This window comes from Notothenia rossii, assembly GCF_949606895.1.
Source record: "Notothenia rossii genome assembly, chromosome: 9".
NCBI lineage: Eukaryota > Metazoa > Chordata > Actinopteri > Perciformes > Nototheniidae > Notothenia > Notothenia rossii.
Window position 1 is genome coordinate 37,523,912 of NC_136907.1, and position 12,349 is coordinate 37,536,260.

The 12,349-nt window shown below is 41.2% G+C and overlaps 2 protein-coding genes across 3 annotated transcripts in view; both read right to left on the reverse strand.

Annotated features, from left to right (window-relative positions):
• Window positions 1–12,349, reverse strand: part of LOC307020800 (transcription termination factor 1-like) — a 98,975-nt gene that overhangs the window by 29,913 nt on the left and 56,713 nt on the right. The window lies entirely within an intron of this gene.
• On the reverse strand, window positions 7,481–10,694 carry LOC307020802 (uncharacterized protein). Its single transcript, XM_079652385.1, has 2 exons — window positions 8,039–10,694; window positions 7,481–7,923 (listed from the first exon to the last, which is right to left on the reverse strand). Exon 1 carries the CDS (start codon window positions 9,306–9,308, stop codon window positions 8,040–8,042), a length of 1,269 nt encoding a protein of 422 aa, XP_079508511.1. The 5' UTR covers window positions 9,309–10,694; the 3' UTR covers window positions 7,481–7,923; window position 8,039.

The window sequence follows — 12,349 nt, forward strand, 5'->3', positions numbered from 1 at the left end:
ATATCGTACAACAGTGGAGACGGTGGTTGGAGGACATTAAGTTGTTGGCATCACTCAAAGTGGACAGATGATTGAAGCCAAAGGACTTTGGTGAACCCATACACTCTCAACTACATCACTTTGCTGATGCCAGTGAAAAAGGCTAAGGGACTGTAGCTTACATCAGGCTACTGAACTGCAAAGGCGATATATATTCATGTTGCTTTCCTATTAGGAAAGGCTCGAGTTACATCCATAAAAATGGTGACCATTCCACGACTGGAACTAACAGCTGCTGTTCTGGCTGCCAGAGTGGATATGATGTTAACATCAGAGCTTCAACTTCATTTGGATGAGTCTGTGTTTTGGACAGACAGTACTTCAGTTCTGAAGTACATTAACAACGAGGACAAGCGTTTCCACACATTTGTGGCAAATAGGATCACAGCCATATGAGAGGTTTCAAGACCATGTCAATGGAAGCATATAGGAACCAAAGACAACCCAGCTGATGCTGCATCCAGAGGAATGAAGATCCCTGACTTTCTGAAGAGTTGGCTTGAGGGTCCCACGTTTCTTGTCAAATCTGAAGAGGAATGGCCTACATATTATGGCGGTGATGTCATATTGGATTTGGTTGATCCAGAAGTCAGAAAAGATACCTCGGTTAATATCATAGTCAATGAATCACTTGATGCAACAGACCAGCTCATTACTTACTTCTCAGACTGGAAAAGGCTCAAAGTGTCAGTGGCCTGGTTTCTCAGGCTGAAGACAATTCTGTTGGAGTTGAGTCGTAAAAGAAAGGATTTGAATCCCTCTGCACAAGCTGGTCAAGTGAAAAGACTGAAACCCAAAGTCAACCCGGAGAGTCACATCTTGAAACCTAAAGATCTCTTGGAAGCTGAGTTGGCTATAATACGCTATGGTCAGCAGCATAGGTTTAAGGATGAAATCACTCCTTTAACATCTGAAACAGGAACAGTGAGCAGACACAGTTCCATCTACAAGCTGGATCCGATTCTGGAAGATGGATTACTAAGAGTTGGAGGCAGGCTAAGCAAAGGAGCAATGCCTTTGGAGGTGAAACATCCACTGATCCTCTCCAAAGAGCAGCATATTTCCACACTCATCCTCAAGGACATTCATCAACTACTAGGGCACAGCGGTAGAAACCATACACTGTCTGCTTCGAGAAGAAAATATTGGATAACAAGTGCTAACTCTGCCATAAGGAAGATCATATCATCATGCCACTTGTGCAGACGTTACAATGGAAGAGCTATGGAGCAAAAAATGGCAGACCTTCCAAAGGAGAGAATTATTCCAGATCTACCTCCATTCACCAATATTGGAGTGGATTATTTGGGATTATTTTGGAGTAAAAGAGGTCAAGTTGTTCATATGAGGTCAGAAAATGGAACCAACTTAATTGGAGCAGAAAGAGAACTAAGAGAGGCTCTCGCTGCATTGAATAATGAGAAGATTCAAGGAGCTCTAATTTCAGCTGGAGTTGAATGGAGTTTTAATCCACCAGCAGGATCTCATCATGGTGGTGTTTGGGAGCGCTTAATACGCATGGTAAATCGCGTCCAGCATTCAGTTATGCAGCAACAGATGTTGAATGATGATGGACTCCATACAGTCATGTGTGAAATTGAAGCCATTCTTAATGATCGGCCAATCACCAAGCTGTCTGACGATCCAAATGATTTGGAGCCGCTAAAACCAAATCATCTTCTTCTTTTGAAAGGGAAACCAGCTCTGCCACCTGGATTGTTTGAACCATCTGACATGTATGTGAAACGTCGCTGGAGACAAGTTCAGTACATTTCTGATCTATTTTGGAAGCGTTGGGTGCGAGAATACCTGCCGTTGCTACAAGAGAGGCAAAAGTGGAACCAAAGGAAAAGGAATATAGTCGCTGGTGATATTGTAGACATCATGGATTCCTCAGCTCCCCGTGGTTCCTGGCCTCTTGGCAAAGTATTGGAGGTTTTTCCTGACAAAGGAGGACTAGTACGCTCTGTAAAGCTACAGACCAAGACCAAAATTATTGTGCAACCTATTACTAAACTATGTTTAGTACAGGAGGTGTAGGATGCGCATTTCTATGTATTGAAAAATTCTTTTCACATTTGGCTCCTTAATTGTTTTCAATTGATACCTGTACTATCTATTAGGGGCCGGTGTGTAGGAGCCAATTAACATCTGTGGGTATAAAGGTAGGAACCTATGTTTGGTGGTGAGAGGTTCCGCCGGAAGGCCATACAGTTTTTGACCACATACAGAGAACACACACACAGAGAACACACATACACGGAGCACACACGAAGCACACACACAACACGGGATTACAAGCAAAGCAAAGGTATTGTTTAAACTGTAATATCGTGTGGTGAATATGGAAAGAAGCAAGTAAAAGGGAAACCAGTAAGATTGGAAATAAATGGACTGTTTCAAACTGGAAACTTGGTTTCTGACCTTTATTCGGCAGCAATCTTGTGTGCGTCAATTACACCCACAAAGCGGATTCTCAGAGGCTTAAAGCGTTGGCTTAGCCTCTACAACGTCCGTTAAAAAACATTATAACACATATAATGAGAGACGTTCTGCAGTAAGGAGGGGCGTTTCACCGACGACAGGTGTTCTTACTTTTATGCAGCTGACGGAGAATTTTTACTTTACACGACACTGTTCAACACTTAATTCTGCTTCACTCTTTAAATAAACAACCGCGGATGTCTTGAAAGACTCTTTCGCTAAAGATTTTTGAAGATATCCGCGTGCTTGTGTCACGTAAATACTACGCTTCCTATGTTTTGGTGCGGACTGCGTTCACATCAGCAATGAACCGCTCCAGAGTTCGCAAGCAAGCGCTCCGAGACCACCTATTTTAGCGGACCAGAGTCTGGTTGTTTAGTTCACTTCAGAGGTCTCGGATTGCGTTCACAACGACCCAAATGAACCGCACCAAGCGGCTAAACGCACCAGGGTTCGATTCAACCGGACTATACAAGGCAGGTGTGAACGCACCCTTAAATCAGCTGTGTGGGAACATTTCGGGTTCCCTGTGGACTACAATAACGATGGAGTGCGATAGGTGGATCGGACGAGGACGGTGTGTCTGCGTTGTTCGATAGCGGTGCGGTATGCTAATGGCAACACAACTCAGATGTTAATTTAGTTTAATGTGTTTTTTTCTAAGTCAATGTTCATTTTGGGTTATAGGTACAGCCAGAAGCAGAAGTGCAAAAGTCAGCTTTTGGGGCAGGCTAAAATGGCCATCTACCTCAGCAGGAGGAATAAAGTTGCGGACTCATTGGATACTGATACAGTTTTGATTTTTTCAAGCGGATGGTAAAAGCAAGGCTGAAAACGGACTACAGTTACTTTTGCTTAGCCAAAAATGTGGGAGAATTTGAGGCCATGTGGTTCCATGAAAATGCTTTGTGTTCTGTGGAGAATGAGGATCTTATTTTCAGTCGTTGTCTGAACTGACAATGTGTGTCAATGTGTCTGCATGGTTTGCTTTGTGAATAAAAGTGGTTTGAAAAATTTCTTTCTCTCTCTCTCAATTCAATGGGGCTTTATTGGCATGAAAGTTAAATTAAACAATGTTGCCAAAGCATCACAATACAAAATAATTAACAACATGAACATACATTTCAAATGTTTACATATTATTGATGATATATGTGATACAATTACATTTCAACACACGTGTGTGTGTGTACGTGTGCGTACGTGTGTGTGTGTGTGTGTGTGTGTGTGTGTGTGTGTGTGTGTGTGTAGGCATAAGTGGTTTATGAAACCAATATTCAGGTTTACATACCAGCTTTACAAGACCGATCGGGTTATGAGACCAATTTTGGTGGTCTCGTAAACCTGGGACTTTAAATTAATATAATTATTGAACAATAATATTTTGATGCATAATTAATAATTGTATACTCAGTACCATGTCTGTATTATTAGGTAATATTGCTATTTGACTGTTTTCACCCCCCACACATGTTGTATGACCTTTATAAATATTGACCTCATACACCATGATGTGTGTGTGTGTTGATTTCTAAATTAAAAAATGATACACAATTCCGTCAAATGTTACACATTCCCCCGCCATATTAGACACAAAATGGCGCCAAATGTCAGCCTCGCGCATGTAAGTCATACGTCATACTAAGAGACCTCGCCCCCTCGTCTGAGTGTTACCCGCAAATGACGGCATTATTATCATCCTGGATCTTCAACGAGTCGCCTGGATAATGGAAAATAGTGAAGTTATATCTGATAGATAGACACAACTGAATAAAGTGAACGTCAACTTATGTATTTGATCGTGTCCAACTGTCCATAATGTCCCTCTGCCTCGACTGTCAAAGCAGAACTTTAACGTCAATGTTAACATTAGGCTATACATTATACATTATTTTAAAAGCTACATAATACTTTATCACTTATTTTATTATTAAAACTTCAGTCACGAAAACAGTGAGGGCAGCAAAGTTAGGTTTGTCATCATTTTAACTTTATTGGTAAATGAGCATTCTGCTTTTAAAGAAAAATACAAAAGCTTTTAAATTCAGGTTATTTTAAAGTGACATTTCACCGTTCAATATTTTTCTTTGTGTCAAATAATCACCCTTAGATAGATAGATGTGTGCTTATAGAAGAGACGGCAGTAAAAATGCCCCCAGAAATTTGTTCTTAATAAAGTGGCGAATATTTGTCAATAATGCTATATTTGTGTGAACAGATTACAATATTACACATATTAATATTATTATATTGTGTCCGTGGAGAATGATTTGTCATAATATTTGTTAGTCAGCATGATGAGGAGTACAAGAGGACTTAACCCCTGCCAAGAAGCAGAACGTCAAATCCGAATGGGATAAGATAAGGACAAAATGAGATGGGAGCACATCAATGCCAGCAAAGGTAAGATGTGTTACTGTTAACTTGTTTAACCTGTTATGTGATAAAGAATGTTCCGGGGCCTCATTTATAAAGGGATATACGCTAAAAAAATGGCGTACGCCAGTTTCAACGCAATGTTTGCGATTTATGAAATACTAACTTGGCGGGAAAACGTGCGGTCCTCCACGCAAACTCTAACCAATGCGTACGCACTAAGCACAAAAACGGGAGAGACGAAAAACTGCGACACCGTTGGCAGAAGGAAGAATGGAGAGAAATATGTGGAAAATTCATTTTCACAAATTGATTAAAGCCAATCTTAAAATGATAAACAAACGCCTATTTGAGACTCCTCAGTGCACACAAAAACATAACTTGGAGAAATAAATAAATACGGATATGTTATTTAAAACTACCTCGAATATGTTGTGTTAATGTTATGAAATGTTTTCTCATAAATGATGCGGTAAGCAGGAGGACATAATTACGTCTAAACTGACGCCGTTTTGCATTTCTATAGGTTGTAGAGCAGGGATCACCAACTACATTTGTCCAAGGGCCAAAATGTATCCAATAGACACTATCGCGGGCCAGCGATTTTTATATAACCCAGAATTTTGAAGTTGTTGACTGAATACATGCTCTGAAAGTAATCAGAATACAGTTAGTTACGTGTCTTAAAAAAGTAACATATTCAGATGACTTTTAGAATACTTTATTCTTCCATAACAGATGGGTATGTTTTGGTGAACAGGAGACACTTATTTTACTGTTTTAATGGCTTATCAAGAACTCAAACACAACATCTTGGTGTCATTCTGGCAGCTCTCTCATCTGCACCCTTGGGTGCTTTGAAAGGCGCCCCTAAATAGAATGAATTATCATTATTATTTATTGTCTGAAACGATGTAATAACTTTAAAAAGTTTTTCCAGTCACTTGCCCCATGCATTCAGCAGCAGCAGGCCATTCACTTTGATTTTATCCCGTTATGAAATGTCATAATTTCGAAAATATAGAAATACTACATAAACGTTATCTTGCAGATTTTATCTATCCATCTCCGTTTCTAACTTTCAATATATTTTAAAAGAGATCTCTCTCTCTCTCTTCTGCGTGCGGGGGCTGGGCCTCACAGACACGCTGCATCTCTCTTTTGCTCAGAGACATGCTGCAGCGCTGTGCAGTGTGCACACAGTTCTGCCGGTAATGAATATTACATTTTGTGAGGAATCTTTTCCACCAATAATTCCAATAAGTATTCCAAAATGTATTCACTTCAGGTTTACGAAAGTAACTGTTATCAGGTTACTCGTTTTTCAAATGTAACGCCAGCTGAATACAGTTAGCCTACTTGATTTGTGTATTCTGATTACGTAACGCCGTTACATGTATTCCGTTACAACCCAACCCTGCTTCTAAGCTACTGTCACGCAGCTCCAGCCTCTCTGTTGGACTCTGTCGCAGCGGGGCTACTGCTGTGGTGCGGAGCGCATTAACCAGACTCTTCACAACGAAGGATCACTTCTTCTTCAAGGAAGGGAAGGTTTCGCAGTACGCAGTCTACTGTCCCGCAGCTGCTGCCTCTCTGTTGGACTCCGGTACTGCACCTTATTCACGAGACGTTGTAAAAAAAAATGGGTGGGGGGCGAACGCAGTTATCACTCCGCCAACGTCACCCCGGCCGGATGAGGCCCGCGGGCCGCCAGTTGGTGGTCACTGTTGTAGAGCATGGTTTTATATACTATCACGTTTAATCGTGTTTTATGCCGCTTGCCAAGACTGGATAAGTCGCTCGTAAAACACAGGAGGTATGGAAACTAAGAACATCATGTGGTAAATTGTACAGCTAATATTACGCAACACATTAGTTGTATTTCCTTTAACAGGGGGGGGGGGGGGGGGGGGATGCACAGGCTGCAGTGGAGACGCTGCGCACAGCTGATCGACAGCTGGGACACAAACCACCAAATACAAAAACATAATTCAGATCCAGTCGTCATGACTCCACTCCGGAGGGATTTCCCGATCATTTCTTAGAGTTTCTCATCAAGGGGGGTCTCCTGTCCCCGGTACAAACACACTGCCTGAGGAAGGCTATGTGTATTCTTTTTTTCATTAACCTTTTTCGGACCAGTTATTTATTTATTTTGGTGACGACCCGACCTCCATGCTGCTACTCTGGTTCAAACTGCATCCACCAAACAATATGATGTATCTGGACCTCCCCAAAATAACCAAAATCTGACACGGTGTGAGATTTTTTAGCTGTTCTGTCGTCATTTCCTGCGATCTTCTTCAGAAAGTCAGTAGGCTTGTTTGAGACGAGCTGCGGCTCGCATAGAAAGTAGACGAGAATAGCCGATCACAGCCGGGTTTTATATATTTAAGTTTACTTTGTTTACAGTTAATATGTTGTTCAAGTTCAACAGGGTTCCCACGCTTGCCTTGACATTTTTTTCCATGCTAAATCCTGATTATCCAGGTACCATATTAAGTGATGATCGATAGGCCCCTGAAGCTTTCCGCCCCCATCCGCGCCCCCCTCCACTCACACACACAACCCCCTAGGACACCTGACTACTTACTTGATTTAAAAGATGTGCCAGTCAAGTCTACATTGTAAATGCTTAGATATTATGTCTTATTGATAATATCAATGCATGAAATAATGCAACAAGCTGTAGATGAACAACAATTTATTGAACTGGAACTTTGAAACACATGAGCACTGGGATTTATATATGTTCTCTCTTCCACTCTTCCACTCCTATCTCATCCTGTCCTCTTCTCTCCACACCTCCACTCTTTTGCTCGCTCCTGTCTTCTCTTCCTACTCTTCTCAACTCCTCTCCACTCTTCTCCCTTTTCCTCTGTCATCCTCTACTCTCTTATCCCCCTCTTCTTCTCCTCTTTCATCTTCGTCCCCCTTCTCTTCCTCCTCCCTCTTTCCTTCTGTGCCCTCCTGGCTCCTCCTCCTCTCCACTCCTCTTCCTCCTCCTCTCTACAGTCTGAAGATCTGAAACAGAATGTTATTTTGAGTTAAAATTGGTCATCTCCATAAGCTAAAATGGTGTTATATTTGTCTTTAGGAGGGTGACCGATAAATATTACAATCTTTCATACATCCATACCTCATTGCTTTAACTTATTGACAGACTCTTGCAGCTCTTTCAGGGCTTTGTCTAGAGCTGCCACCTCTTCCTTTTTATCAGCAACCCCTTTCCGATAGGCATTTGATTTTGACAGCAGTGTAAAATCGTGCTTCTTCTCTGCCATGACTGCCATTTCATGTGCTTCTTTCTCCATTGTTTCAGCGCTAGTCATTACTTTTTGCCGCTTTGTTTTCACTTTCTGGATTTCCTGGGAGAGCTCCTTTCTTTTCTTCTCTTTAGGGGTTTGCTTTCTCAACTTCTTCTGGTCTTCCAGATACATCTCATATCTTGTCCTTGCTCTTCTGCAGTGTTGCTTGAGGTCTTTTGGAAGAGCTCCATCTGTGTGCCCAGCCATTGCATCGTGGACCAAGCGCATTGCTATTAACATCTTCTCCTGTAGGTTTTCAACAAGCATATCCTTGTTAACAGAGTACCCCCTTTCTACTGCAGCTTGTCCATGAGACAGCGTGAAGAGACATTGCATGATGTTCCACAGTTCTGCATACTCTTCTTTGCCACTGAGATATCTTCCGAAGAATTCTTCAAGTCTGCAGCTGTAAACAAATTCTTGGAACTCTGCTTTGTGGTTTGTGTTGACATCGAGTGAGAATGCTTTATACTGAGAAAGGACTTTGTCACACTCTGTGGCAGGGCACCATCCAGCATTGAGGAGAACCTGAAGGATTTTCTCAAACATTGCTGTTGTACTTTCGGTTTCCGTCACAATCAACACAGGGTCAAGGGACCTCATATGCCGCACATCTGGATACATGAGAGGACTTCTCTCCATAATTTTCTTGCAGGTCATTGCGAGTAAGGAGACACATTCTTTTTTGAACTCCGCGATTTTCACAGGATTTTCCTGGAGCTTCTCAGATGCCTTCTGCAAAGCCTGCTTGGTTGAAAATCCTATGTCCAGGTGTTTGAGTGGGACATGGATTTGCTTCTCTTGGGGGTCCAGTTTAGTGAGCTGGAGAGGTGTCTTGATCTTTGCCAGCTCTTCTCTCTTGATAAAGCATGACAGAAGGCCTGTCAGGGTGCTTTGGAGCTCCTTTGCCAAGAATGGCACCATTGGGGCATCTGTCTGAAATACCTTCAAAAAAAGCTTCAGCTGTCTTGCAACAAAAGCGAAAAACTCAAGTTTAGCCAGGAAAAGAGGGTCTTCGGTTGCCTTCTTGACTGTCAAGTAGGACGCAGATGTTGGCACTTTACACTTCGGAAGTTTCTTGTGGCTGTGGATGTACGCCATCACAGCTGGCCACACTTCAATTGCCCGCTCAGCAACTTGCAAGTCTTCAACCCATCGAGTGGCACAGAACTTCAGAGGAAATCTTGCCGTTTTATTCGGCTCACTGAAATCCTCTCGCCTTGCTGGCGAGTCATGGAACACCTGCCAAAGCGCTCACAGCGCATCTCCGATTTTCCAACCTGTTTCCCTCTCTCCGTTCTGGAAACTTCCATGCACAACATGCAGACAACAACTTCCCAGGTTGATGAGCTTTGGTGCATCTGGGTCCTCTTTGCTCTTGTCCTCTTGGAATATTCTTAAGAACTTCCAATTCACTGTAGGGCCGTCCCTCGATATTTGCAGGAGCTTCTTGGGGTCCAGAGGTGACAGGGATCTGTTGATACTCTCCAAGAGCTTCTCTGCCTGAGTGTGTCCTAGGAACTCTGAAGTGAAGTAACGCACAGCTACTTTCCCTTCGCGTTCACTCCAGTAGCGCAGAATGATATCCATCTGTTCTGTTTGTGTCACTTATTTAAGGCATTCGTCAAAAGACACTACATGACACTTTGCTTTTCTTACGTCTTCGATCAGCTGCTCTTTAAAACGAGGATACAAGCCAAAAGATATAAGGTAAGTCGATTTTGTTGCGCCAGATGTAAATTGTTTGGCAATTTCGCTGTTTGGGAACATCTGAGCAAAAGTGTTTGAAATGTCAGAGTTGGAGTTGAACGAGAAGTGTGACCTGACCACCTTCATGACCCAGCGAAACTCTGCTTCAAATACAGCTTGGCTTGAAAAAAATGTTTTCCCCTGAGCTCCAGAGCCTTTTTCCGTAGACTGTTCACTGCTGGTGTTGGGCACCTGACTGTCACTTTCGATATCCTGGCTTGTTGGGCCGCTTCTTCCCTCTCCTGTTTTTGTAGTCAAGAAATCTGTCATTCTTCTTTCATTATTTAGCTGTCCAGCTAACTTGGTGTGGGTTTGTCCTTTTGAATGGCTCTTGAGGGAAGCGACCCCCATATTGCTGATGTCAAATGACTTGTGGCAAAACTTGCAATAAGCCTTGTGGACATCTCCTGGTACCTCTCCAATCCAGTCCTTGTATTGAGAGTCATCTTTCCAATGTGACTTGAATCTGCCGCGTGTCATTGTCACTCACTCCTGTAATGCATCAAACATTTGAGATTATGAGTCTTACGTAGAAGGGGTATATGCCTACTCTTACTCTGTAAAAGCTTTTGTAAATCAAACTAATGAACCTAAAAGGGAAAACATAAGGCTGGTTCCCCTGTGGTTCCTCAGTACAGCAACCCCACTAGTAAGCTTAGCTTAACAGGATAGATGTATAGAATCAGTCTAGGCATGATCAATGATTTTTCAAAAATGTCTCACCCCAAATGTTCCTATTTAGTAGTATCATTTTATTTTAAGAAAAAAATGAAAAATCACAAAATAGCTAAAAGTAGATATAAGAATGAATGTTACAAAATTGATCAATACTAGACTATTCATGTCAACTAGTATAGAAGTAATGTCACAGCCTAATGTGAAAATGTATTGGTAGTTAGCTCGCAATGCAAGCTAGCCAACACTAGCTAGTTAGTTAGCAAGCTGAATGTTGGCTAGCAAGATTGCACTGCATGTGCTTGCTAACCATCATTAACGAATCCAAATTCAAAACAAACTCCCCTAAATGTGGTGAATAACACGGTTTTAGGAAAAGTCAATGAAACGTAGAAGGGGTATATGCCTACTCTTACTCTGTAAAATCTTTTGGAAATCAAACTAATGAACCTAAAAGGGAAAACATAAGGCTGGTTCCCCTGTGGTTCCTCAGTACAGCAACCCCACTAGTAAGCTTAGCTTAACAGTATAGATGTATAGAATCAGTCTAGGCATGATCAATGGTTTTTCAAAAATGTCTCACCTCAAATGTTCCTATTTATTAGTATAATCTTTTTTAAGAAAAAAACGAAAAATCACAAAATAGCTAAAAGTAGATATAAGAATGAATGTTACAAAATGTATCAAGACTAGACTATTCATGTCAACTAGTATAGAAGTAATGTCACAGCCTAATGTGAAAATGTATTGGTAGTTAGCTAGCAATGCAAGCTAGCCAACACTAGCTAGTTAGTTAGCAAACTGAATGTTGGCTAGCAAGATTACACTCCATGTGCTTGCTAACCATCATTAACAAATCAAAATTCTAGCTAGTTAGCAAGATTGCACTGCTTACTAACTAACGTTGATAAACCCAAGTTTACCACAGTTAAAACACAGCTACTTACATTTGAGGATAAACTTGCATAAGAAGTTTCACTGTAGATGTCAAGGCTCCCGTGTTGGCTGGGAAATGCATGTATTTGACCCTTCTATTGAGATCGCGAGTAACGTTATTATTCCTGAAGTCCACCAATCCGAAACTATACTTTTAAAGTCCATATCACCAAGTTGCCTGCATCAAATTCCAACATCCAATATACCATATACGATGCAGTATATGCCAAGAGCATGCTCTACAACATGGGATCATCCATTTATATCTACAGTAAAAGCTGTTCACATGTAAAGGGTTTTTATAAAGTCATCTTAATTCTGTGCTCAATAGTTTCATTTTATTACTATTTTACACCTCATCCAATAAAAATTTCCAGAACAACTGTTTCTATTTCCATGTAAGTGTTCACTTTTGCTCAGTTTCCATGACTTTTCCATACCTGGAAAATGAAAAAAATAATTCCATGTTTTCCATGTTTTCCAGGTACTGTGGGAACCCTGTTCAAATAAAACATCTTTCTTTTTAAAAAAGCATTTTTTTCTTCGACCATAGTTTTAAAAAATGAAAGAAAAAAGTATAGGTTAAGGAGCGGTATCGGAAAAAACCCAAAGAATACCCAACCCTAATGGTTGATATCACATTAATTAATTGACAATAGTAATATTCTTGATTATTCCATTGTTAAGTTATTACAATTTCAGAAGAGTTTAGTTTCACTCACCAAGATGGCATCTTTAATGTCATATAACATTTTCATACAATCACTCCACCAACTCCTCTC

What these genes read in the sequence shown, in the direction of transcription:
- LOC307020802 (XM_079652385.1), bottom strand. Translation starts at nt 9,308, where the DNA reads ATGGCGTACATCCACAGCCACAAGAAACTTCCGAAGTGTAAAGTGCCA.